The sequence below is a fragment of the Anomalospiza imberbis genome, chromosome 20 (genome assembly GCF_031753505.1).
Source record: "Anomalospiza imberbis isolate Cuckoo-Finch-1a 21T00152 chromosome 20, ASM3175350v1, whole genome shotgun sequence".
In the NCBI taxonomy this organism is placed as follows: Eukaryota; Metazoa; Chordata; class Aves; order Passeriformes; family Viduidae; genus Anomalospiza; species Anomalospiza imberbis.
Window position 1 is genome coordinate 772,452 of NC_089700.1, and position 27,162 is coordinate 799,613.

The 27,162-nt window shown below is 62.7% G+C and overlaps 2 protein-coding genes across 3 annotated transcripts; one reads left to right on the forward strand and one right to left on the reverse strand.

The window, feature by feature from the left end:
• The first annotated feature begins 4,642 nt into the window (after positions 1-4,642).
• On the forward strand, positions 4,643-16,309 carry SEPTIN4 (septin 4). 2 transcript variants are annotated; one of them, XM_068210103.1, is made up of 12 exons: positions 4,643-4,781; positions 9,493-9,792; positions 10,019-10,112; positions 10,225-10,311; positions 11,068-11,191; positions 11,343-11,477; positions 11,556-11,673; positions 11,982-12,083; positions 12,453-12,549; positions 12,665-12,827; positions 15,697-15,796; positions 16,074-16,309. In XM_068210103.1, the coding sequence occupies exons 1-12, from the start codon at positions 4,779-4,781 to the stop codon at positions 16,131-16,133; spliced, it is 1,383 nt and encodes a 460-aa protein (XP_068066204.1). In that variant the 5' UTR covers positions 4,643-4,778; the 3' UTR covers positions 16,134-16,309. The 2 variants fall into 2 exon arrangements, with proteins under 2 accessions (XP_068066204.1, XP_068066203.1); XM_068210102.1 differs by lacking the exon at positions 4,643-4,781 and adding an exon at positions 7,542-7,809.
• Positions 16,310-21,661: 5,352 nt separating this feature from the next.
• Positions 21,662-26,926, reverse strand: LOC137485567 (coiled-coil domain-containing protein 183-like). Its single transcript, XM_068210108.1, has 14 exons — positions 26,744-26,926; positions 26,541-26,662; positions 26,325-26,396; positions 25,469-25,636; positions 25,237-25,341; positions 24,966-25,073; positions 24,206-24,334; positions 24,066-24,123; positions 23,882-23,982; positions 23,472-23,632; positions 22,999-23,158; positions 22,759-22,878; positions 22,442-22,538; positions 21,662-21,825 (listed from the first exon to the last, which is right to left on the reverse strand). Exons 1-14 carry the CDS (start codon positions 26,826-26,828, stop codon positions 21,716-21,718), a joined length of 1,596 nt encoding a protein of 531 aa, XP_068066209.1. The 5' UTR covers positions 26,829-26,926; the 3' UTR covers positions 21,662-21,715.
• Positions 26,927-27,162: the final 236 nt, after the last annotated feature.

The window sequence follows — 27,162 nt, forward strand, 5'->3', positions numbered from 1 at the left end:
TGGGCAGAGGGTCCTCATGAGGCTTGAGATGTGCAAGAAGAGGTGCTGGGGACCAGTCAGGACACCCAGCTGCGCAGGGATGTGTGGAGATGGAGAAGGATTCCTGGGATCCCACCAAGGCACCCAGCTCCATAGGGATGTGTGGAGCTGGAGGAGGGTCACAGGGGTCCGGCTGGGGTGTCCAGCTCCATGGGGACATGGGGTCTGGTCCCCATCCCTGGCCACCCCCACATGAGGATTTTCCAGTGGTGACCAGGCAATGGCTTTGGGATCCTCTGGAGCCCTTTCCACCTCAGCCAGAGGCTGGACTAGAGACATCCTGGGATCATTCCTGTCCTCCACCCCTGTGATCTCCCATCCTGCATCTGGCATGTGGCTCTGCAGGGTGTCTGTCATGCTTGATCCTGTCCCCAGAGCCACCTCTGTCCACTGGGTACAGGATCCCTCCCCTGGCTCAGGAACAGGGGCTTTGTGTGGTTCTGGAGCAGCCTGAGCCCTCCCTCCATAATTTGGTGTCACTGTCACACCTCTCCTCTGCAACCTGGGCTGGGATAGGAGCCACGTCCTTGGGTCACACATGTCACCAGGAACTGGTGACTCCATGAGGAACATCCAGACACCAAAACCCTGGTGGAGCTCCGAGGCCAATCGGGGAGGGGGTTAGTTCCTTTGTGCCTCAATTTCCCCCTTAGCTGGAGTGGGCTGTCACTGCAGGTCCTGTCCCCCCTCCAGTGTCCTCTGGTCCCTGACAGGTGAGGCTGGCCAAATCCAGGCAAGAAAATCACATGGGAAACAGTTCCCACTTCATTTGCCAGCAGTTTTTGTAAGGTCTATATAAACACAGCCCTGGGAATGCGGTTCTGCCATCCTGCCCCTCTCTGCCAGCTGGGGGCATGTGGGGCCCATCCCTGACCCAGCTGCTGGTCCTGTGGGGACACAGGTACCTGGGAGGGGACAGCTGGTGGTACCTGAAAGCCTCAGCTGCTTCTGATGGGAAAAATGGCTTCTCCTCAGTCCCACTGCTGTCCTCCCCCAGCTCCAGCACAGCCCCTTCGCAGTGGGGCTCCGGAGGGGAGGTGCTCCTGGATTCCCCAGTGCCACCAGGTGCCCAGGCAGGATCAGGGATGGGCAGCATCGACTGATGAGTCCTTTGGGGGGGATTTGGGAGCTGGTGATACGTGACGAGCTGTGGGAAGGTTCAGTCCAAGGAGGGAAGGGGGGCCTTTTGTGGGCAGGGCTTGGGTGGGACCACATGGGCTCGTGGGTTTGGATGGCTGTGATACCTGCCCCACTGCTGTGACACCGTCCTTTAGAACACATCCCATGTCCAAACCCCTCCAAGGGGCTGGCACTACTCGGACTTGGGGAATGTGGGCCCTTAGAACCTCCAGGCCCCCCTACTCTGAGCAGGAGCTGCCTGCAGAGACAGCCCAAGGATGGGGACACCCTAGTATGTGGGTTTGGGGAGATGTGGGACCCTAACATGTGCGTCTAGGGAACCCCTGTGCATAGGTTTGGGGAGCTGGAAGACCCTGGCATGTGGGGTTTGGGTTTGGGGGCTTTTGGCTGCCCTATGAGACTCAAGCACAGGGAGCAGCCCAGGCATGGGCAGCCCTTCTGGGCTCAGAGGCAAAGAGGCCAAAAGGCAGGAGTTACATCCCAGGTTTTCAGGGTCCACCCTGAGCACAGATCCCCCCAACCCACCTCATCCCTGTGGTGGAGCAGATCTTGGGGAGCAGCGTAGGGTGCCTGATGTGGCTTATCCTTTCCACAGTGGGAAAAATGAGTCTATTCCCAGCTTCAAGTCTGTTTGGCTGCTTTGGAGAGGGGAGAGCAGAACTTCTGCCTCTGCTCGGTGGCTTTGGGGATGGACCCTTGGGGCTTTGTCCCCTGGGATGTGTCACTGCAGTGAGGTGCTCTACTCCCTGCACATGGTATTCCTTGGCCCAGCCACCGCCCTGGGAAGGCCCCCAGATGGGACCTGGTACAAGAGAAAGAGCTAAAAATAGAGGTTCTCACGGCAGATGCAGGGAAGCATCCGAGCATGTGGCCTCTGGACCTGCCAGCAGACGAGGATGGGACTGACCCCAGCCCCATCCCATGCTTGGCTGACACCCTGTGGTCTTCGTGACACCAAGTCTTCCCCCCACGACCCTCCTTGGAACCCTCCAGGGCAGCCCAAGCCCCGGGCAGCGCTGGGTGATGCCGGTGCGGGCAGGGGGAGCCGGCAGCCCCGGTGCAGGCAGCGAGGAGGTTAAACTCCCCACGCCCGCCGGATGCAGCATCCTGGGCTGGGCTCTTTCCATCTTGTTTTGGTTTGGAGGAATAAAAGCTTTGGCAGCAGCAAAGCCGCTTCCCAAAATAACTCAGCCTCCCATGGTAATTATAGAGCTCCGGGCCCCGGTGGCGATCAGAGACTTCCCAGCGGGCCGGGACCTAGGATCGCAGCTGCTGCCGGCCCGAGGGACCCCGGGGTGCCTCAGGGACCTTGGGGACCTCTCTAGCTGTGCCGCCCTCCCTGGGCGTTACCATCGCTCCCCTTGGCGTCATCTCCCAGACAGGAACATGCAGCCCCTGTGTCCCCTCCCTCTCTGTAGCTGATCCCTTCAGCTTTTAATGCTCTGTGTAAAGCCCAGGTTGCAGCTCCCTGGCCTCGATGGGCACTGGACTACCGGAGCAAGGCCGTGGCAAGCGGGTGATTGCTCCGGGCTGTGCCAGCTGGCCAGGTCGAGAACACCGAGCTCATCCCAGCAGTGCCGGGCTGGGAACGCCCGGCTCATCCCGGCAGTGCCGGCCTGAGAGCGCCCGGCTCACCCCGGCAGTGCCCTCCCACCCCCGCGGGGCTCAGCGCTGCTCCTTGAAGGGCAGGGAGAGCCCAGGCTCAGCTCCTGGAGCCCCCGAGCCCCTAATCCCCGGTAATCCTGGAGGAAAGCGCTGGCTGTGGGGATTAGGGATGTAAACAGCCATCCTCACCTGCCTGCCCCTGCCTGCCCCTACCTGCCCCTGCTTGGACCCCCCCAGCCGGCCAAGATGAAGTGCTGGGAGAGAAGGATCCCTGCCTGGACCCCTTGAATACAGGGTCGTGGTAGCCACCGGTGCTCTCTGAGGCTGTGCTGAGCCTATGATGCTTAGTTATGGGAATAAAGGGAATGTAGAGCCATCTGGACACAGCCTGGATCTGTAACGTCCAAGGGAAATAGATTCCAGGCAGTGGCAAGGTTGGGGACAAGGCTGAGATAGTCCCCACTAGCTGTGTGGAGTCACACAGCTTCAGTCAGAGCCTGACTGGGGCTGGATCTGTCTTTTCCTCCTGGGGAATTACCTCTGGCTTTTTTCATGGGCAGGGAAACTGAGGCAAGTGAGGGGAAGCTCATGAGAGGGATGTGCTGAGAATGCATGCGACCTCACCAGCTCCCTGGCTTGGAGTGAATTTGAGGTGGGACAAGGACAGTCCTGGGGAGCAGCTGGGCCAGGAGACTGAAATTTGGGGAGGGCTGAGCTCTGCCAGCTGCTCACCACGGGGAGCGGCCACCGCGGCCAAGGCTCCCCTGGCCCCTTTCATGACCGGAACACGAGCGCTCTGGGCAACCCCGCCCGCGGTGCCAGCATCCTCCCTGCCCTCAGGGACACGGGGACACAGCCTCGTGCCACTGCCACTCACATGGGCTCGGGGCCGGGGGCATCCCGGGAAGGTGCTACCATCCGTGAGGTGGGATGGGGGTGGGATGGGGAGAGGGGCACGGCCAGCCGGGTGCCTGGGTCCCTTTGCCAGCCCACCAGCCAGGGGCAGGATGGCTCAGCAGCCCTGGGAAGGGCTTCGAGAGGGGGAGGCAGGCTGGGATTTTGCAGAGGGAACACTGGGAGACTGGGATTTGGTGACCCCTGCCCAGTGCAGTCACCAGTCCCTGGTACCCAGCAGGTGATGTGGGATGTGTGGTGCTGGGGTGTTTTCCCAGTACCTAACACCCCCTAACTGATGCCCAGTGTTCCCAAGAGCCAGTGGCTGGTGTGGAGCCCAGTGCCTCCTGCGCAGTACCTGGTACCTGCAGGGTAATGCCTGATGCTGGTGACACTGCCAGGAGGTCACTCACTGTCACGGGGGCCACCTGCACCACTAACTGGTGCTGTGGCCTTGTACCCACTGCCTGCACTGGGCCCTGCCAATGCCCAGCACCCAGTACTGGTGCCCTGTCCCTGGTACTGGTGCTCTGACCCTGCTGCAGTGTCTTGTTCCTGGTGCTGGTGCCCCAGTGCTGATGCTGGAGCCCTGTGCCTGGTGCTGCTGTCCTGTGCCACCACCTTGTGCCACAGTGCAGTTCCCGGTGCCCGGTGAGTGCTGCCAGAGCCGGTGCACGGTGCCCGGCCCCAGTGCCAAAGAGAGTGCCCAGTGCCAGTGCCAGGTATTGATGCCAGAGCCGAAGGCCAAGGCTGGATGCTGATGGCCAGTGCCCGGTGCTGGTACCCAGAGCGTGGTGCCAGTGCCCAGTGTGCGGTGTCTGGTCCTGGTGCGCGGTGCCCATTCTTCGGTCCCGGTGCCGACGCCGAGCGCTGGTGCTGCTGCCTGTACCCGTGTGCAGTGCGCGGTGCCGGGCGCTGTTGCCGATGCCGGTGCCCGGTGCCGCTGCCGGTGATGCCGAGCGGCCGCCCCGCCCGCCCCCCCGCCCGCCCCGCCCCGGGGCCGCCCCCGCCCCCGCCGCTGCTATTTCTGCTAATCCGCGCGGGGCCCGGCCGTGCCCATCGGCAGCCGCCGCTCCCGGACGGCGCCCGGCGCCGCAGCCATGGTAAGGCCGGCGCGGACGTGGGACCGGCCCGTGCCGGGCTGCCCCGCATCGCCCCGCACCGTGGCACGGGCCCGCTCCCGCAGCCCGCTGCCCTCCGTGAAGGTGACGGTGAGCGGGGGCGGAGCGGACCAGGGCCGCCGGTGCCGCAGCGGAGCGCGGGGGGGGACACGGGCGGCGGGGCAGCACCTGCCCGGTCCCGGAGAGCGGCAGCTCCGGGGGACGCGGGGGCCCACGGGCCCCTTACCAGGGCATCCGGGAGGGCAGCGCTCGGGAGCGTCACCTGCGTGTCACCCCGTCCTGCGCTCCCCCCACGGGTGTCCGTGCGTTGTCAGCGGGAGCCGCTCTGGTGCGGTTCCGTGCCGAGCATCGGTTCCCAGCTCTTGGCAGGTCCCCGGGCTGCGGCGCTGATGGCACTGCCAGCCTGGCCGGGCCCTCGGCCGGGACCGTCACACGCAGGGAGCCGGCTCTGTACTCACCGGCAAGGTCCGGAGCCGCCGCTGGCATTCCCAGCCCGCGGGAGCTTGTTCTGCATCTCCCGTTCTGCCTCACTTCTCCGCGGTGGTGGCAGGTTCCCAGGAGCCGCCCGGCCAGGCCACGTCTCCACGGGGACCTCGGGCTGTGTCCAGGGTCGGGATGAGGACGGAGGGCTGCGGCCGTGGCTCGCGTGGCACCGGCTTGTGGCCGCTGGGACAAGTGGCCTCAGTGGGGAGTGCTGCGGCCGCGCTGCCCCGGCAGCCGCCGTGGGAACCAGCCCGGCACATTCCTCCGGAGCTGGATGCAGTGAAACCAGAGAGGAGGGCGGCTGGCGGAGCGTGTCGCAACGGAGCGCCTTCCCGACAGGCTCCAGACTGTGGCTGTGGGATGTACACATCAGCCTCCGAAACATCGCGGGGGGACGGCAGTCACAGCTGGGGACTGCGGGCAGCTGGGCTCCCTCGCCCGTGCACGTGGGGTGAGCTGGGGCTGGAGGTGCTCCAGAACAGAAAGACCCACAGAGGCAGAGCCGGTGCCCCTGCCACCAGTGCCACATCCCTCTGTTCCCAGAGCAGTTCCCAGCTGGCCCGGAGGAGCAGCATGAACGCTGGTTTGTGTCCCCCCCCCCTCCCCCCCCCCCCGCCCCGGTCTCTCTGCTCCCGCTCTGAGTGGGTCACATCTGAGATGTCACCTGGTTTTCAGCCTGGACAGGCCTCGCTGTCATGTCCTGGCTCACAGGGAGCCATGGTCCCATCCTGGGGTCCCCAGTCAGGTGCTCACAGGCCCTTCAAGCTGGAGGATTCCCTGCAGGAGAGGGACTACAGCTGCTGCACCAAGGGCTGTGGCTCTCATCCCTGGTGCTCACCTGCCTGGTGCTGACCTCCTGCCCAGAGCAGGGACCCACACCACAGCCTAGCCCCCATCCTTGGGATGCCCAGCACTCTGCTCCTCTTGGAGCTGCCGGGAGACTCAATTTCCCATCTGGAATGCTGCTGATGGGTGGGATGGCAGAGCTGGGGGTACACTGATTGTGCAGCAGCCGTGCATCCAGAGGCAGGGCCGAGCAGGCAGAGCCCAGGTCCTGTCTCCCTGGGAGCGAGCTGGCCTGGTCCTGGCAGCGCTGAGCTTTCGCTGGGGGCTTGTCCTGCGCGGGGTTCGTGCCTTTGGGAGAGCTTTTGTGCCTGGGATACTCAGTCATAGTGACATCGTGGCTGTGCCGCGGGTGGCGTTCTGGGTGTCACCTTTAGAGGGCTTGGGACCGCCTCTGTCAGCCTGGCGGTAGGGACAGCACCTCGCCGGGATGTTCCCTTCCTTTCCCTGCAGAAGCAGACGGGGAAAACACCTCCCGTGGGAATATAGTACCCGGGGAACGACGCTCAGGGGCAGCCGGTGGCTTTCTTAGGTCAGGCTTTGCCCGCTGCCCCCGTGTCCCCCCGCGCCGCATCCCTCGGGCTGTCACCGCGCGGGGACGGTGTGATGCAGAGTGACAGGCGGGGACGAGGCTGCGCGTGCGGGCCCTCGCTGGGGCTGCGGGGCCGCTGACAGCCCGGGTGTGAGGCCGGCTTGCACTCAGCCGCGTGTGTAATCTGCTTACGGGGGCACCGACACAGCCCCGGGCTCTCGCTGCCGTAAATCCCTGCTCCTGCCGGGAGTGCGGGCTGGGACGCTGGGAAAGTGGCCGAGCGACCCTGGATCGCGCCTGAGCTGCTCTGATGCATCTCGACACGCATCAAGGTGAATCACCATCCCTGGTGACCCCGAAGTGACAGCTGGGGAATCCTGACTGCCACCCACGGCTCCTCCTGGGGCACTGTTAACCCTTTGCCTCCCAGGGATGAGCTGGCAAAGTCGAGGCAGGAATGTTGGAGCTTCTGCCTGAGATCCCCGCGGTGGGCAGCGTAGCTGCTTCTCCCGGGCCAGGGCTGGTCCTTCCTAGCCAGGCCCAGTTCGAGGAAGAGCTTGAAGCCACGTGGGGAAGCTTTAAGTGTCAGGTGCAAAAGTGTGGGAAAACTGAGTTTCTGACCTCAAAGAGGCTGTGGAGCCCTGCTGGGGTGTGCTCCAGATGGGCAGTGGGAGTGGACATGGTGTGCACTGGGATGGGGAGGAATTTTATCCTGGGACAAGAGGGAGTTTTGTCCCAGGATGGAGTGGGTTAGGTTTAGGGTTTTGTCCTGGGACAGAGGCGTTCCCAAGGACTGAGTGTCCTCCTGGGCTGTAGCCAATCTGTGCGCTCAGCCCAGGGGTGCTGGTGGTCCTGCAGCCCCCCCAGGACCTCCCTTGGCCGATGACAGCTGGTTCTTGAAACCTTCACAGCCGGGCAGGAGCTGGGTTTGGCTCTGCCTAGGGGTCCGTCTCCACTGCCGTGCCCCTCACAGGGGCCGTGCCTGGCTCCTGGGTGCCGCGGGCGCCCGGCGGGGGCCTGCCCAGGGTGGAGTTATGCTAATGCTGCTCCACAGCCCTCGCCGCAGCCGGTGCCACTCGGCATCTTCTGCTGGCCACGGGCGACGCGGGCTGTGCCATGGCCACCTGCCCCGAGCTGCAGCCTGGGCAAGAGGTACGGGGGCAGCGCCCGTCCTGGCGGGGCGAGAGAGGGGGCAGAGGGGATGGGGGGCACGGACCAGCCCGGTTCTGCGGGAAGGTGCCACAGCTGATCCTCCGTCCCTGGGACAGCCCTGCCAGGGGCCGCACTTGCTGCAGAACCCCCAGGGATGCGGCGCGACCCTCGGTGCCGCGGCACTGCCGAAGTCATCGGCTTCGCCGGGGGTGGGAGACGAGGGCGAGCCCCAAAAGGGCTGGATCCCCGAGGGATGGAGCGGCAGCAGGGCTGGAAGCGCTCCCCGCTGGTGGTGGCATCACCTCCTATCCGCAAGTGTCCACGGCCGGGCTGCGCTGGGGGCTGGCGCTGAGGCCCCCGGGTCAAGGGCGGGGAGGAAGAGGATGCTGCGGCCACACAGACCCACCGAGCACTCGGGACCCACTGGGGCAGAGTGGGACACGGGGGTCCCACAGCCCCCGCCACGGGACCACCTGCTGCCCCCCAGCCTGGCCCCGTGGTCCCCGTGCTGTGGCCGCCGGGCAGCGGGAGCGGGGCCAGGCGTGCGAGCGCTCAGCCCGGGCAGCGCCGTGACCTTGTTTCCAGCCCGCTAATTCCGAGCATCTCGCCTTGCCGCCGGCACCGCTGCCCGCCCCGCCAGCGAGCGGGGACAAGGCGTAGGGGAGGACACGTGTCCCCATGGAGGTATCTCGCCTCGAGGCCCCGGTCTGGGGGGGCACTCCCCCAACAGAGAGCCCGCAGGGTCACGGGCTCCCCCGGCTCCTGCGTGCCTCTTTTTTGGAGCTGGGGTCGCCTGGCAGCTGCCTTGGGACCTTGGGGACGTTGGTGCCTGCTGGCAGCAGGGCTCGGTCCCACGGGAGCTGCTGCCGGACGTGCCCTTGGGAACGCATCTCCTCCCGCCAGCTCTTATAAACAGGATGTGGAGCCATCCCAATGCCGGCGTTCCCGTCCCCCGTCCCAGCCCCGCCACCCCACGGGCAGCCGCTCGGGGACAGCTGTGCCTGTGCCCCCAGCCCCCCGCCTGCTGCCCGCGCTCCGCTCCACGGGAAGAGCCGGGGTGGGGGATGTCGGGGTCCTGGTCATGTCTCTGGGCCGGGCACCCTGCCCTGGTTTTCTCCTGGGACTGCGGGGACGGGGGCCCCTGTGCTGACACCCCGCAGTGGGCGGGGGGGCATGGGCACCAGGGACCCCTGCCCGCTATCTGCCTTCCCCCGGCTGCAGCCCTGCTCAGGCCACCCTCCAATCGCTCTTCATCTGTTCTTGGTGTCTCTGCCTCCTCCCGGCCCCCTCCCTGTCCTCCTGGCAGGCCATGGGGCGCGGGGGGGTCCTGGCTGCCCCAGAAGACCCCGAGGAGCGGCGGGGTGCCCAGGGGGAAGGTGCCTACCCCTGTCCCCCGGAGTGCCAGGAGCTGGCTGCCGTCCCCACGCCACAAGTCGTAAGCGCCCGAGGTGCACGGGACCACGGCTGTCCCCACTGCCATCCCCATGGCTGTACCCGTGGCTGTCCCCAGGGTGGTGGCTGGTCCCGTGGGGTGGCCGTGTTACGTCTCTCCTCCCATCCCTGACACTTTTAGGGTGCATGTGTCTGGCTGCTGCGGCTTGGGGGCTTGTGAGGCTGAGCTGCGTGGTGCCACGTCGGGCTGGCACTGACACCACCAGTGTCACCTCCTCCCTCGGTCCCCAGATAAAACGTTTCCTGAAGGAGGACTCGGACGAGGCTGAGCTGACCCAGTTCCTGCGGGATTGCCCACCAGCTGACAGCTCCAGGAAGGTGGAGGCCCCGGAGAGCCGGCGGGAGCCTGGCCACCCCCTGGGCAGCGTGGCCAGGGTCCCCCCAGACGAAGCCAGTGACGAGAGAGACGCCAGGATTTTCTCCCGCTCCCGGCCCTCGGATTTCCAGCAGCACATTGCCGCCCCCCCGCCCCCCAGCCCCAGCCGCCCGCGGAGCCCCTGGGGACAGCTGGACCCCTACGACTCCTCCGAGGTGCAGGATGTGTCCGTGGGGAGGGGGGGGACACACACGTGGGGCGAGGGGCTGCGAGATGGAGGATGTTCCCATCTTGTGAGCACAAAGGCTTTGGGCAGGCATGGCCTCAGCCCCTGGAACTCCAGACCTGGGAATCCCTTTGGGGGTAGGGGGAAGCAGGGTTTTTCAGGGTAGGAGGAGGGCTGGTGGTGTCCCTGTCCCATGTCCCCTCTGCCCTTTGCAGGATGACAAGGAGTATGTGGGCTTTGCCACGCTGCCCAACCAGGTGCATCGCAAGTCTGTGAAGAAGGGCTTTGACTTCACCCTCATGGTGGCAGGTATGGGGCTCCAGCCGGCCTGGGGGTGCTGACCCCACTCTGCGTCCCAAACACCCTGCACTGGGGAGGGAAGGTCCTGGCTGCCTCCCTCATCTTTGTCCTGCTTTCTCAGGGGAATCCGGGCTGGGCAAGTCCACCCTAGTCAACAGCCTCTTCCTGACGGACATGTACAGGGACCGCAAGCTGCTCAACGCTGAAGGTCAGGGGACAGTCACCGTCCACAAGGGTGTCCTGGGTGACCTGGGCAGTGGCAGAGCCCAGGGATGCTCCTGGGGGCTGCAGCCCCTTTCCCTGCCCAGCCAGGCTCCCCTGAAATGACATGTATTGTGTTGCCAGCTGCTCACTGGCACTGGGGACCACTCTGAGGCAGTGGGGAGCCCTCTGCACAGGATGGGGACCCCCCACGGGGACTTTATTTCCACGGGGAAAACAAGCCCTGGCTTGCTGGGGATTGGCTGGAGCCACAGCATTTCTGGGAGGTTGGGGACAGTCAGGGGCTGGGGCAGAGTGCCAGTTCAGCTGCAGCCAGTTTTTGAATTAAAATGGCCCAAACTTGCCCAAATCCCCAGGAGTTCGAGGGGTTTGTTTGATTTGTTTCCGTTGCTTGGAGTGAAAGCCAAAACACACAATGCAGCATCCTTGGGGATGCAGGGACATGGAGGGTCCTGGGGTGAAGGGGCACGTGCAGTCTGGAGCTGTGAGGTCACCTGAAAAGCTCCTGCAGCAAGGCCCAGCCCCAGCAGACCCCTGTGCTGCCTGAGCTGGGGTCCTGGGGTGGCAGTGGCACAGCCACCAAGGGCTGGGTGCCCATCCATGGGGATGTGGAGACTATGGAGCGTCCTCTCCCGGGCTGGAGCATGGCATGCATCAGGGCTGATCCAGCCAGGTCACCCAGCTCCCAGGGTGGGGGATGACACTTGGTGTCTCCCCTGGTGACATATGTCCCTCCCTACAGAGCGCATCACGCAGACGGTGGAGATCACCAAACACGTGGTGGACATCGAGGAGAAGGGGGTCAAGCTGCGCCTGACCATCGTGGACACGCCAGGCTTCGGGGACGCCGTCAACAACACCGAGTGGTGAGTGCCACAGAGTGGGGGTCTCCCCAGGGCAGACACCTCATGGTGGGTGGGATGCTTAGGTGCTGAGCCACGGAGATATTGAGCTGGGGGTCCACAGAGAGCAGGGGTGTCTCACAGAGGTCTCGGTGTCACCTCACTGTCCCTGCAGCTGGAAGCCGGTGGCTGACTACATTGACCAGCAGTTTGAGCAGTATTTCCGTGACGAAAGTGGCCTCAACCGGAAAAACATCCAGGACAACCGAGTGCACTGCTGCATCTACTTCATCTCGCCCTTTGGCCACGGGTACAGGCAGCCCTGCCCACGCGGCCGGGGGTGGGGCAGGGGCTCGGTGGGACGGGGCTCACGAGGCTCCCCCCGCAGGCTCCGGCCCCTGGACGTGGAGTTCATGAGAGCTCTGCACCAGCGCGTGAACATCGTGCCCGTGCTGGCCAAGGCTGACACCCTGACCCCTGCCGAGGTGGAGCGCATGAAGAACAAGGTGAGGGGAGGTGGGCTAGCTGGTCTCTGGGCGTGGAGTTGCCCTGGGGTCTCCATCTATCTCCCGTCTGGAATTTGCCCTGGAGCATTTTCTAGGCTTGCAGCATTGTAGAGGACCATGTTGCCCCCACGGCCACTAAGGACACATCCGCCCAGGGCTCAGCTGGGCGTTGGAAGGACTGGGGGGTGTCCATGACATCTGGTCTGGTGGGACCAGGCTTTTGGATGCCATTGGCCCTGTGTAGTGCCTCCCACACCCTTCCCAAGGCCAGGCCGGAGCCCTGCCCTCAGGGGGCTGTTTGCCTCCAGATCCGGGAGGAGATTGACCACCACGGCATCCGCATCTACCAATTTCCTGAGTGCGATTCGGACGAGGACGAGGAGTTCAAGCTGCAAGACCAGGCACTGAAGGTGGGTCTGGCTCCTCCAGCTCCATCACTGGAGGGGCAGAGCCCTGTGGCCGGGAGGACACGTCACCCTGGGGTACCTGCAGGACTCTCTGGGGCTGTGCAAGCTCTCCAGCATGGAGGGGCTGGCACATATCTCACTACCCAGACATGTCACCAAGATCCCACAGGTGACACCTGCAGCTTGGTAGCATGGGGTTTGGGTGGGGAAACACATGCCACGGCCTCTGCTGTCCCACTGGGGCTCTCCACACCTTTGGAATATCTTGGCAAATGGGTGCTAGGCACAGCCGAGGAGGGCACGTGGAGGGATGCGGGTCCTGGCAGGTTGGGGTCATGGCAGGGCCCTGCTGATCCCCCCCTGCCCTTGCAGGAGAGCATCCCCTTCGCTGTCATCGGCAGCAACACGGTGGTGGAGGCCAAGGGCCGGCGCGTCCGCGGGCGCCTCTACCCCTGGGGCATCGTGGAAGGTAACGCTGGGCCGTCCCTGGCGGCCTGCGGCCTTTGGGGACAGGGACACGGTGTGCCCGTCGCAGCCCTGGGGCTGGGACAGGCTGTGGCCCCCTGACCCCGCATCCCCCGCAGTGGAGAACCCGTCCCACTGCGACTTCGTGAAGCTGCGGACGATGCTGGTGAGGACGCACATGCAGGACCTGAAGGACGTGACGCGGGAGACGCACTACGAGAACTACCGCACGCAGTGCATCCAGAGCATGACCCGCATGGTGGTCAAGGAGCGGAACCGCAAGTACGGGCCGGGCTGGGCTGGGCCGGGGGTTCCTCTCTTCGGGGTGACCCCACCCACCGCGAGGGCCGTGTCCACAGGTCAGGGCTGCGCGTGGGGCCGCGCCGGGGAGCCCCGGTGCTGCGCTGGGCAGCCCCGGTGTGGTGAAGGGCCCCTGCTGTGCCCCGGGGCTGGGAGTGCCTGGGGGGGTTGCTCCGGCAGTGAGGGGGCCCTGCATCCCCCCAGGCTGGGTCTGTCTTAGCTGAGACACTCCAGCAGTGAGGGGCAGCATGTGGCCCCGGGGTGGCTGGGGGGATGCTCGGGTAGCAAGGGGGACACTGCATTTCCCCAGAGCTGGGACTGGTTTGAGGGGCATGTGCCAGCAGTGAGGGGGACCCCATGTGCCCCCAGGGCTGGGGCTGGGGCCAGGGGTGTGCTCTGGCAGCAAGGGGTACTGTCTGTCCCCTCTGGGCTGGGTGTGTCTTGGGGGATGCTTCAAAACCGAGGGGAATCCTGCATCCCCCTGGGGCTGGCTGTGGGGGGATGCTCCAACAGGGAGGGGGTCCTTGCATCCTAGCAGGCTCCGGCAGGAGCACAGCAAAAGCCAGTGCTGGGGCTCTGCTCGTGGATCAGCCACCTCGAGGTGCTGAGGGATCCCCCACAGGCAGGGTCCCCAGTGGGACCCTCCAGCCGGGGGTCAGAGCAGTGTGGGAGTGAGCGGAGGCTCTGTGGGTCCCGGGGGACTGGAGCTGTGCTGTGGGGGGCTGGCAGTGGCTATAGGCACCTCTAAGTGTCTCTCCCTGTGTGCCCCGGGGCAGGAGCCATTCCTCCGTGCTGAGGCTGTGCTGCGGGGACTGCTCCGCTGACTGAGCCGGGACCGGCCGGGGCCGCTGGCCCTCGCCCTGCTCCCCCTGCCACCCCCTGGCCCCTCTATAAAAGTGCTTGTTGGTACCCAACGCTGTCTTGGTCCTTCTGTGCCTGCGCAAGGCCCAGGCAGCTGCTCTCGGGGTGAGCCAGCCCTGTGCCCACCCACTCTGGCCCTGTGGCCACCCACTCGTGTCCCACACAAGCTGCCCTTGGGGTGCCAAAGGACACTGTGTTCTGGTGGTGTCACCCCGGCTCACCCAGGTTTGGGGGATGTCTCACTGTTTGGTGGCACTGAGCCCCCAAGGCTGCCCAAGGGACAGGTGCCCCCGTTGTGCTGCCCTCCCAGGGATGTGATTTTGGGGTGCTGAGAGCCTTTGCTGCTAACCCTATTGCTAGTGCCCGGCTCCAGCTTCGTGCTGCTGCCAGGGCTGGCAGGAGCTCCACGTGCTCTCCACGTCCCCCACGGCCAAAGCCGAGACAACGGCAGTGCTTTCCAAAGCGGCTCCTGAGGCGGCCAAACCCCGTCCCTGGCTCTGGCCCAGCCCCCGACACTGCGGGACCCCGCAGGCAGGGATGGCCCGTCCTGTTCCAGACAGGGATGGCCCTTCCTGGCTGGGACAGGGATGGCCCGTCCTGGCCGGGACAGGGATTGCCCGTCCTGTTCCAGACAGGGATGGCCCGTCCTGTTCCAGACAGGGATGGCCCGTCCTGCTTGGGACAGGGATGGCCCGTCCTGGCTGGGACAGGGATGGCCTGTCCTGCTTGGGACAGGGATGGCCCGTCCTGTTCCAGACAGGGATGGCCCGTCCTGTTCCAGACAGGGATTGCCCGTCCTGTTCCAGACAGGGATGGCCCATCCTGGCTGGGACAGGGATGGCCCGTCCTGGCTGGGACAGGGATTGCCCATCCTGGCTGGGACAGGGATTGCCCGTCCTGTTCCAGACAGGGATGGCCCGTCCTGTTCCAGACAGGGATGGCCCGTCCTGGCTGGGACAGGGATGGCCCGTCCTGGCTGGGACAGTGATGGCCCATCCTTTTCCAGACAGGGATGGCCCGTCCTACTTGGGACAGGGATGGCCCGTCCTGGCTGGGACAGGGATTGCCCGTCCTGTTCCAGACAGGGATGGCCCGTCCTGTTCCAGACAGGGATGGCTTGTCCTGGCTGGGACAGGGATGGCCCGTCCTGGCCGGGACAGGGATGGCCCGTCCTGGCCGGGACAGGGATGGCCCGTGCTGTTCCAGACAGGGATGGCCTGTCCTGGCTGGGACAGGGATTGCCCATCCTGTTCCAGACAGGGATGGCCCGTCCTGCCCGTGCCCCACCGGTGTCCATCAACCCTTTGTCCGGAGGGGCCGCGCAGGCGGTGGCATGTGGAGGTGGCACGTGGCAGCACGTGTGACCGTGCCAGCTGCTGTTGGTGTCCCGGCCTTGTTGCCCGCTGGGGTGGCACGTGGCATCCACAGGGACGGGTGGGAGAGCTGGTCCCCCCCAGTGCCGCGGGCACGGGAGAAGCCATCGACAGCGCTGGCGCGGGTCCTGCGCGGTGGCGCAGCCTCAGGGGGATGCTCGAGGCTCTCTCCAGCAGGAATGGGCTTGAATGGGGGCAGAGGCTCGGGAAAAGGGTGTGGGGCATCCCTGGGGCTGGCACGGCAGTGGAGTGCCTGGAGAGCCCATCCTGAGGCCAGGGGACAGAGGGGAGATGCCGAGGTTTTGATGTTTTAAAGCAGCAGAGAAAATACTCCCCCAGGAGAGCCCAACCCCAGTGGGATTCTCCCCAGAATGGGAGGGTGTGGAGGAAGCCCCTGGGTCCGCCCTTGGTTGGTGCATGGCAGATTGGGGGTGCTGAGGTTTGGGGGCTGCCTGAGGCCGATCACATCTCCCTTGCCTGGAAAAAGCCACTCTGATGGTGGCCATGGGGCCCACGGGCTGTGGGGGGTGCTGGGGACCTGCAGGGGTTGGGGCATCAGCGGGGGAATGTCCCTGGGGGGCTGGGGCAGCACCCTCACCCCTGCTCTCTGCCCACAGCAAGCTGACCCGGGAGAGTGGGACAGACTTCCCCATCCCCGTGATCCCCCCGGTGCCGGACGTGGAGACGGAGAAGCTCATCCGGGAGAAGGATGAGGAGGTGAGTGTGGGGCGGGCTGAGCACCCAAACCTCTGTTCCCATTCCCTCCAGCCCCGGCGATGGCACAGCCATCAGGAGCCACTCTTCCTGCAGCACCCCGGCGGCTGCTGCTCCAGAGAGCAGGGTCTGGACGTGCATCCAAGGGTTCCCCCCTCCCCCCTCCCGAGCTGCTGGCGATCCCAGTTTGTCTGGGATGCTCAACCCGAGCCCCATTTGCACGGGAGCAGTGTGGCTGGGGCTTGGCACCATCCACGATCCTGGCTCTGCTCCCTTCCAGCTGCGGCGGATGCAGGAGATGCTCCAGAAAATCCAGAAGCAGATGAAGGACTCGCACTAGCCCATCCCTCCTCCTCCTCCTGACCCCGATCAGAAATGTTTACATCACGCTCCACCCGCCCGGCCCTGCTGCCAGACTCGGTACCAACACCCACCCACCACCTTAAGCTGCAGCATCGCCTTATCCAGTCACCCAGTGCCCGAGGGGACAGCAAGGGGACACGAGGGGACAGCGTGCGACAGAGCACCCAGCCCGGGGTCCCCTGCCCCACTGCCCCCCCTCACTGGGCACAGCTTGGTCCCCCAAGCTTTGATTTCCCGTTTCTCCACAGCTCTGGGGAGCCTGATCCAGCCTGGTCCCCACAGCATGTCCCTTGTCCCCGTGTCACCCTGGGCTCCCTGCTTACAGCCTTTATGCTCAGCTTGGCCCTGGCTTAAGGGAAGAGGAAAAGTGGACACTGGTGCCAGCCTCCTAAAGGCCCCAGCTGCTGTGGGGGACCGGGCTGTTCCCCTGGCCTTGGCTGGCATGAGGGACTGCAGCTCCTGGGGACCACAGGGGACAGAGGGGATGGAGGGACAGCCACCGTCCTGCTCCATGCCAGCACCAGTGCAGGGGGACTGAAGCTTGTCAGCGTCCAGCCCTGTGTCCTCACCCTGTCCTCACTGAGTGACAGCAGGGCTGTGGCACAAGGAGCACTGGGAATCAATGTCTCCAGGGAAGATCCCTTGAACCCCAAATCAGAGGCTGGGCACCCCCAGCCCACCGTGATGTTGGCCCTGTAAAGCAATAATGAGTGTCCTGTGCCCGTGGCACCTCTCACCCCATGGCAACAGCACTGGCCCTGGCTGGAATTTCAGCCCCTGCTGCCACTTGCTTGTCTGTGGTGTCCTGTGTACCCAGGATGTCCTTGTCCCTGCTGCTTCTTGGCACAGCAGCCCTGTGTATTCTCCAAGGATATCCCCATCTGTGCTGCTTCCCAGCGAAGCACTGCTGTGTGTCCCCATGTCCCCCATGGTGTCCCCATGTTCCCCACCATGTCCTGGTTGGTGTTGCTGCCCTACAGAGCACTGCAGCTTGCCCCCCCCGCCAGACTTTCCCCATCTGTGTTGCTTTCCCACAGAGCTATGTTGCATCCTGTGTCCCCCTGGGATGTTCCCAGCCATTTCACCACCCTGCAAGGCTCTGTGTAGTGTCCCTGTGTCCCCAGGGATGTCCCCAGCTTCCTGCAAAGCCCCACTGTGTGTCCCCAGGGTGAGCCCTGGCTGTCTCTCACAGCATCCCTGGGCAGATGGATCCAAACCTCTCCCGGTTCCGGGAAAGCCCACAGGCAATGGTGAGGATGCAGGCAGGACTGGGAGTGGTGGGATCAGTGGGATCAGTGGGAGCTCGCTGGCGTGGGGATGTGTCCTGTGCCCATCAGGGCCCCCGAGCCGGGGTCCCCCGGGTGGGGCGTGTTTGGCGGGGGCTGTGCCCGGCCGGGGGTTGGGGTACCAGGGCAGCACCTGGCCTGTGCCCCCTGTGTCCCCGTGCCGGCGGGAGTCCTGTGGCCCCCATGGGCAGGGCCCCTCCGGGCAGGGCCCTGCAGGGAATATTTAGCGCTTTCCTTTTTTTAATCTCGCTATTTTCTTACGGAAGCCCCTCCCCTGGCATGATGGTCCTAGAGGCGTTTATTAACGGATCGGAGAGTATAGGTTTATAAATTCTTATAGAGTAGTGGAAATATTTTTATCCCTCCACAACTGTTCTCAATAAATACAGCTGACCTGGCTTGTCTGCAACCCTTTGTGGCTTCCACTGAATGGGGGCACCCTGTGACCCTGGGCATCCCCTGTCCCTGGGCACCCATGTTCTGAGGCAGGTGGTGGCCCACCCTGTGGCCTTTTGATCCCAATTCCTGTTCCTTTGGAAAAGGCTCAGAATGGATACTGGGGGGGTTGTGGTGCACTCACAGGGACACCCAGCTTGGGGTGTGGGGGAAGAGCCCCTTGGGATCCAGCTCTGGGATAAGGGGGCACAAGGAGGGGTCGCCCCCTCTCATGTGCCTTGGGGTGCTGGGTGCTGCTGGTGTGGGGCTGGGATGGGATTGGGGAGGGCAGAGCTTGAGCAGGGGATGGAATTGCCCTCCAAGTGCTGCCCCTGGGCACCCTTGTGTTCCCCCACCAGTGGGGAGCCCTGCCAGGAGACATCACCAGTACCTGTGCCCAGTCACCCCCGTTTGGGTTCCCTAGGACCTGCTGGGGCGGAGGAGGAGGAGGGGTGTGCAGAACAACACAGGGATGGATGGGCTGCATCTTCAGCTGCCTCCCAGAGGGCACCATCCACTTGCATCCCATTATCCCACCCTGGACCCCAGTATCCCAAACCCTGCCCCTCCCTCTCCTCCCCACAGAGCCCTTGGGCTGATCCAGCCCAGTTGAGTGCAGGGTCAAGGACCTGGGGCAGAGCCATTCCCAGGGCCAGCAGAGACTGGGGAGGATGGATGGATGGATGGATGGATGGATGGATGGATGGATGGATGGATGGATGGATGGATGGATGGATGGAGGGATGGATGGATGGAGGGATGAGAACTGGGGGTTCTGGTGGGTGACAAATGGGACATGACCTGGCCATGGGCACTGGCAGCCCAGGAAGCCAAGTGTGTCCTGGGCTCATCCCATCAGTGTGGCCAGCAGGGGAGGGAGGGGATGCTCCCTCTCTGCTCTGCTCTCCTGAGACCCCTCTGGAGCTGCCTCCAGCTCATCCCGGCACAGATATGGAGCTGGTAGAGCAGGCCCAGAGGAGGCCAGCAAAATGGTCGGAAGTGGCCCATGGTCTCTGCTGTGGAAGGAAAGCTGCCAGCCCCACCCACTGCTCTGCTGCCAGCCACTTCTCCCCTTGCTGAGGGTCAGAGCGTGGACCCCACCTCCTTGGGGTCCTTCCCTCCTTTACCCTCACTGCCTCAGCCCCACCTTGCTTGGCCCAGGGTGCTGAGCCCCACTGTGGCTGTGATGCCAATTCCTGCTGTTCACCAGACCAAACCCTCCCATCTTCCCCTATGAACCTTCTTACCCATATGGGAATGGAAAATGTGTGTGCTTCCTTGGCTGGAAGCAGCTCTCTCCCCAAAGGCTGGGATACACAAACCTCCCACATCCCACCATTGCAGCTCCAAGAAGGATCCCCCCTGGCTGCCTCTTGTCCCCAGAACAGCCAGCAGAGCCTCTGCTTTTGGCCCCAGACTGGCTGATTTACCCAGTTCTCCTTTTCCCAGAGGATAAAACCCAGCACTGATGCTCCAGTGACATCCCCGGCTGTGCCCACCCTTCCCTGCACTCCATTCCATGTGATTTTCATCACACCTTTAAAAATAAAGAGCTCCAAACCCACTCAAACCCAGCCTGCCCAAGGCAGAGACTGATACTTCCACATGGCAAATGCTTCCATGCAATTCCCCAATGTCCTATTTTTGGTTTCTCTCCAGTCCTGGCACTGGTTGCAGCATCCATGCTGGAGCTCCAGCCGAGCTTGGAGGAAGGGAATAAAGGTTTCCTAGGGCAGAAAAGGAAATGTCCCATCTCCTTCCCTGGTCTGTGCCACCCACGCCTGACACCTAATGAGATCTCAGGTGACATCAGTCCTGTTGTTTCCTTTCCCCCTTCCTTTCCATTTCCCTTTTCCCCTTCCCTTCCGTACTTACTCATTTATTCCTTATATAATTAATCATATTTTCCCCTATGGGAGAGCCCCTTCAGCCTCACCTTCTCCCATCTTTTCAAATCCAGAAACCAAGGCACTGCCTCTGGCTCCCCCCCCCCCCCATCTCTAGTACCTCTTCTCCACTTGTCACATCCATTCCTGGTGTTGTCTCTCCTGGATCCAGGGGAGCCAGGAGCAGTCATTCCGATTGCTCCCATTCCTGTCTCTCCTGGATCCAGGGGAGCCAGGAGCAGAGCCAGGAGCAGTCATTCCAATTGTGCCCAGCTCCATCTGTGTGCCTGGGAGCTGCTGGCTGGAGGTGACAGCCCTTCCCCTCTTCTGGCAGCTGTGATGAGGCTTTGGGATGCGATTTCTGAACACATCCAGTGGATGCTCCTGATGGAGCAGGTAGTTGTTCAGGGCAGGGAGAGCTCAGAGACGTGAAACCCCATTGCTGCTGCTCTGCCCCTCCTGTAAAGGCAGCTAAACCACCCCTGAATTACCTTCCAGCCAGCAAATGGGACACAGGTTGGAGCCTCCAGCCAGCTTCAGCTCTTCATACCTTTTCCCACTTCCCTGTCCCCCACAGCCAGTGTGGAAAGACCAGACCAAGAGCTTGACACATTTCTCAGGCTGGGAGAGCTGAGGGTGCTCACCTGGAAAGGAGAAGGCTCCAAGGAGAGCTCAGAGCCACTTCTAGGGCCTAAAAGGTCTCCAGGACAGCTGGAGAGGGACTGGGGACAAGGGATGGGAAAGATGGGACACAGGGAATGGCTTCCCACTGCCAGAGAGCAGGGATAGATGGGATATTGGGAAGAAACTTTTCCCTGTGAGGGTGGTGAGGCTATGGTGGGCACATGAGAACACGATATGAACAGATGGATATGCAATTACAGCCTGGTCTTTACTTGCAGAAGAGCCCACCTGTGGCTGTGGATTCTGGGAAGGTCCATGAGATGCCTTTACTGACACGTGATGTTATTTCTGGAGCTTCCCTGAAAAACCTCAAGTTGTGCTGTATTTTGTGAAGATAATGCCCATTCCACGAGACCCACCAGGAGCAGTGCTGAGAGGCTTGGGAGCAGCAGCCGTTCCTCCCCTCAGTGCTGATGTCATTGCTGATGCCAGCATGAAGCACAGGGACCGAGCAGAACAGGCAGGGAAAAGCTGCTCTGACGCTGACATTGCCGTGTGGAAGGGGACAAGGTACCCCTGTCCTGGCTCTCTGTCCAGGAGCACAGGCAGAGCCCCTCGGTTCCGGCTGTTCTTGGAGAAACAGCACCATCTATTTGCAGCACGAGAGGAGAGGGGGCACGGTGGGTGCCCCTCAGCAGGACTAGGGATCCCACCCTGGAGCAGCAGCCTCTGCTGTCCTGGGTCACACTAGGACATTCCTGACCCCCAGACCCTCCTGCAGCCCTGGTGACACCTGGGGCTTGCTCCAGGATCAGGGCAGGAGTTGCAGGACACCTGTGCAGGAGCAGGGAGGGGAGAGGCTCCAGGCTGGGGGCTCAGCTCAGCTTTGGTTCTCTCCTTCCCAGGTAGACTCTGCCCTTCCGCTCCCATGCACGGACACGAGGACTCCCACCCTGGGGGCCCCACAGGACTCAGCCATTCCCCACATTTTTCCATCAGTGGCTTGAAGAGGCTCCAGCCCCTGAGGCATCAGAGGTCCCGGGAAGGTGTTGGCCCCACAGCACCAAGGGGGAGAAAGCCAGGCCGGCCCCAGCTTTGCTCCAGGGGCTGAAGCTGTCCCTAACCCAGCCCATCCTCACCTCCAAACCCCGCTCAGAACCTCTCAGGATGGACCCCAACATGTTGTGAGTGACAGAAGTGACCTAGGACCACCTGTTCCAGCCTTACCATGGAACTGGGAGCAATGAAGAAGATCTGATTTATTGAACCTGCTGGGAAAAGGGTACAAGGGGTGGCCTGGGGCCCTCAAAGCTCACGTGGAGAAACAACTACTTCTTGCGACGTCTGGTATTCATTTGGATCAGCTGCAGCCCCTGCTTCTTGATGTCCTCCCGGCTGGGGATGTAGTCACGGTCTTCGTCATCAAAATCCAAGGTGTCTGAAAGGGAGAGTGGAGAGGAGGGGATGAGGAGGGTCTGGAGGCCACCTCTGCTGTGCTTGTGCCCCTGGGAGACCTGGCACATTTTGTTGGGCTTGTGGGATCCAGGAGAGTTCTCACAGGCCTTTCCACCCCAGCATCCCAGGGTGACCTGTGGGACCTGGTGATGCCACCACTGTGGCCCATCTCCAACACTGCTGGGGCTTCCCATAAAGGTCTGGAGCTGCAGTGTGGTGGGCACAGCTCCTGCTTTGCTAAAGAAAGGTGGTGAGTTGCCAAAAGCTCTTTGCCTCTTCCAGGAGCATCCACAGGCAGAACCAAGCACTGATTATTCTTCACGACCAGGTGATTTTGGAGATGAGAGTGTTCCCTCTTGCCCCACAACATCTCTCTTTGTTCCTGCAGTGGCTTGGTGCTCATCATGCCACCAGATGCCTTTGTTCTCCCCCAACCCTGCCTAAAACCACCACTCATGTCTGAAGCCCTAGAAACAGCCAATGTCAGCCTCAAGACCTGGAGGCAATTTGTGAGTTGCTGGGCCAGTGGGAGACAGACAAGGACTCCCAAAAATCCCAGGGGGCAGGGGCTGGGACATGTCCCCACTGTGCTCTCCTACCATCTTCCATAGCCTCTTCATCCTCAAAGGAAATCTTCAGGTTCTGTGTTTCACCCGCAGTTCTTTCCTCCAGGAGGTTCCTGACCTTGGCAAAAGTCTGTGAGAGACAGCCTGGGTTAAGTGCTGGAGGGCAGGTGGGTGTTAGAACCCAAGGGTGCCACACTTGAGGTACCCCATGGGTGCCTGGTGCCAGCCTCCGGGGCTGAGCTGCTCCATGGCTCTTCCCTGTGGCCTTGCTGAGGAAGGATGACTTGGGTGGCCATCTGTGAGGGCCCTGTGAGTGTCCCCAGGGCCACCAAGGGCCGGAGCCCCTGTACCTCGCTGCGTTCATCGGGGCTATCCTCAGGCCGAGCTGCCACCTTCTCCTTCAGGAACTTCAGCTTCTGCTCACAGTACTGCAGCTTCTCCTCCAGCCCCACCACTGCAACAGAATCCTCCTGGGGGAGACAGAACCACCTTGGTGGGGACAGCCAGGCCCTGGTGGCAGTGGTGGCTGTACCAGCTGTCCCCGTGCTGCCCTGCCTGCATGGCCCTGCTCCCCTGGAGCCCCGTGGTACCTGGCCAGGGATGAGGATGCCCTGCAGGTGGAGGAACAGGTTGTCAATGATGTTCTCAAACTCAGTCAGGCGCTTCTGGTTCTTCAACATCTGGTCTCGCATCTGCTCCAGCCGGGCCTCTTCCTGCTTCAGTTTCTCCCTCAGCTCCTCCTCCCGCAGCCTGGAGCCAGCCACACTCACATTACACAGCTGCAGAGAGGTGCAGGGACACCCCAAAGCTGCTCCAAAAGCTGTTCAGGTTGCCCCACCCCCAACTGAAGGCCAGCTCCATGCTGCTGGCAGCAATTCCCATGCCAAGTAAGGAGAAAGGGAGCTTTGGGTGCTCTGCCAGCAGCAGAGCTGGGAGCTCAGAAACCCTCCCAGTGCAGGAGGAGTGCGTGGCTGCAGTGGGGTAGAGGTCAGGGTGCCTGTTGGGACATGTCCCCCCCAAAGGTGGTGGCCTGGTTGGCACAGCTGTGCAAGGCCAGCAGCACCTGGTGGTGCTGTCAGGCTGGTTAAACTTCAGTTTAGCCAGCTTCGTCTCCAGCTCCTGCAGGGTCTTCTTCAGCACCTTCTTCCTCTCCCTGCACTCATCGATGTGCTGCTGCAGGTTCCCCAGGGATTTCCTCTGAGCCTGGATGCTGCTGGGGATGTCCTAGCCAGGGGAGACACAAGGACTCAGCCCAAGGTGCTCCTGCTGGAAGCAGGACCTCAGGGGGGTTACAGCACCATGGAGCTCTGTAGTTTCTGGAGAAGGGCAGCTCCATGCCTGCCTGCAAAGAGGGGCTTTGTGGGGCTCCAGGGAGAGAAGAGATAACTCCACAGGAAATGGGGGAGCAGAGAGGTCGCAGCTCCCCAGTGCGCCAGCAGCCCCAGGTTTTAGCAGGGATGGGTTTTCCATTACCCAGAGGCGGGAGCACTGCAGGGCAGTCTTCGCCTTCTCCATCTTGTCAATCACAAAGGCCTCGCGCTGCATCTTGGCCACGGTGGCCTCCACGTCAGCACCTAGGGTGGCAGGGAAGGAGCAGGGCAGGATGTCTGTGGCTGTGCCCACATCCCCCCCGCCCTGCCCCCAGCCAGGCACTCACCCACCAGTGTTTCTGAGGAGCTCAGGTCTGGCTCTGCAGAGAGCATGGACATAGCTTGCTGCAAGGACAGTCACTGTCACCCGTGGGGGTTCAGCACTGCAGGCTGCCCCCAGCCCTTCCTGCCCCACATCCCAGCTCACCTGCCTCTGCTGCCTTTCGCTCTCCTCCTGGCGCTGGAGGCTCTCAATGTGCTTCCTTTGCTCTGCCAGGGACTGGTCCCTGAGCTGCTTCTCCACACGGACCCGGGGTCCCGCCTCGGCCATGAGTTTCTGGAGCATAACAGAGAAGGGAGGAGTTGCTGCCAAAGTCAGTTGGATCTTTCTACAGATTGGTTACTAGGTTCAAGTATTGGTTTAGATTGAGATGTGGGTAGAAATTCATCCCTGTGAGGGTGGTGACACCCTGGGACAGAGTGCCCAGAGCAGCTGTGGCTGCCCCTGGACCCCTGGAAGTTCCAACGCCAGATTGGACAGGGTTGGAGCAACCTGGGAGAGTGGAAGGTGTCCCTGCCCATGTCAGGGGGTTGGAATGACATGAGCTTTAAGGTCCCTGCTAACCCAAACCATTCCAAGAATCTGTAATTTGAGTGACTGGATGAGCTCCTGGGATGCCCAGTGTCAAAAGTGACCCCAGTCCATGCAAATAGGCTGTGAAGGAAGCTTGGCAAGGTGGGCTGGGGTGTGGGACACACTGCCTTGGCCATGGCTGGTACTTCAGACTGGCTAACCCCAGGCCCAGGGGACAAGAGGGAGACCTGGGAGAACCTATGGAGGCCTCTGGGTGCTGTGGGCAACCTCAGCTCCATCTCTTTTGCCCCTTGCTGAAAGAAGGCTCTCAGGCCCAGGTATGTGGTGCTGTTTGTGGGCACTGGAGGGTGGGAAAGGGCGCCAGTTATCTCACCTTGATGACATCGTTTGCTCTGAGGCTAGTCCGGGCTGTGAGCTCCTCGTGGTACATCACGGTCATCCCAGACAGGAGGTCTAGGTATCGAGGCAGGTACGCCAGCTCCTGGCACCCAGGGAACCACAGCACGTCACCCACCGGGGTCCCCTGTGCTGTGAGAGGGCATGGAGGGGACCAGCAGGGTGTCCCCTGGGACACAGCCCCTTAGGCACCCCATGCCTTTGCAGGGAGAGCAGGTGAAACACTAGCACAGTGGGGAGGAGCTCACCCTCCTCAGGACCTCCTGCAGCCTCAGGTACTCGTTGGTCATGATCTCTCCACTGTGAATTTTCATGAGCATCTTCTCAATGTCATTGCCCAGCTGGCGAATGGTCTGGGGCAGACACAGGGGGAAGACACAAAGTGACTACGTGTGCCAAGCCCAGTGCCCAGCTGGAGGTGCAGGGGCTGGATTAAAGCCCCCCATGAGTATTGGCACACCAATAAGGGCTCCTGGGTACCTGCAACTGTGGCTCTTGCCACTTCGGATCCGTCTCAGCATCCTGCAGATCCTGCAGGTGCCTCTGGCGCTCGTCCCTGGCTTGGCTCCACTGCTTCAGCTGGTGCAGCAACATGTCACGCACCTTCACCTGGTCATGGACTTTGGCCTCGATCTTCTTTATGACCACCTGGATGGGCATGAGACCATTTTCCAGGCTGGATGCTGCAGAAGAAGGGGGTGCTGCCCAGAAAACTCCCCCCAAAGTAGAGCTGGGGACACTGAGATGCTGCTCCAGGATGTTGTCACTGGTTTGACAGGATGGGGTCTGGGAGAGTTTTGCTCTGGGGGCTGGCTGGGATAAGGCAGAGGTGGGCAACTGCTGGTGACAGGGCTGGGCTGGGCTTAGGGACTCTGCATAACATGGAGCGGGGCTGGGGATCAATAAAATCGATCAGGGCCCAGATGGGGATGTTGTCAGAGAGCAGCAGCACCACTCTGTCACTGCACGAGGCCTCTGGGCAAAGGCAGCTCTGTAGGCACAGCGCCTCGATCTCCACGGGTTTGTGACCAGGGCACAACCTTGGGACAGGCAGTGAAGGGCAGGGACAGCATCTGCACCCTGTAGGAACACAGGCAGTGCCAGGGACACGTGGGGTGGGATAGCCAGGAGGTCTGCTGGGACAAAGGGGCTGCATGGATGGGTCCCATGGTGGAAAGGGACTATGCGACCAGACATGAACACCCCATGTGTCCACAGCAGCCCCGTGGGATTGTCCTGGTGCTGGTACCATGTCCCTCTGCCATGCACTGCTCTTCTCAGTGTCCCCAAAGCCCCAGCCACTACGAGCAGCCCCTGCTTCCAGCCCTGCCGTTACCTCCAGGCTCTCAGTGGCTGAAACGAGCTCCTGGCCCTCTCCGAAAGCATCCTTAATGGGGAGTTGGTTGTACTGTGGGCAGGGGAGGGACAAAGGGATGGCCACTGTCACCCTGGGAATGACATCTTTTGCTGGCCTGTGCTGCCAGCTCCTGGAGGAGCTGGGGGTGCAGGGCCAGCACCAGGCAGGGGGGCAGCAGGAAGGACCTGCTGGTACCTTCAGGACAAATTCCAGGATACCGGAGTCCTCCTGCAAGGCTGTCTGCAGGCTGGGGAGCAGCTCCTTGTTCTGCCGGAGCTTTTCCTTGCAGGACCGAGCGAAAATCTTCTTGCCTTGCTCTGGGGGACATCAGGCAGACAATGGTACCGTGTGGGATGAGGGGGCTGTGACCCCTGTCCCCAAGCAGCCCGAGGCAGCACCTTGCAGGCCCACAAGGGCACGCATCTCCTGGCTGCACTGGCTCAGGTTGGCCTTGGGGCCCCGCGTGCTGCCAGGGGCCTCCATCCCTTGGTCCACCGTTCCCAGTCCCTGTAGGACAGACACCAAGGCCCTGCTGCCCAGGGAGGTGCCGCAGTGCTGTGGCCACAGGGCTCCACCGTGCAACTGTCACCGCGGCTCCGTTAACTGCCACCGGTCACATGACTCCTGCTCAACCATGGCCCAGCCCCCTCCTCAACACTTCTACAGGGAACACGTTAATTAACAACTGATTAATGAGCTCCTGGAGGGGGCAGAGAAGCATTCCAGCTTTGTCGTCCATTGTCACGGCAGTGGCAGCTATCAGGGACCATTCTGAGCCCCACAGGAACAGGGCAATTTCAGGGCAAACAATGTGCCT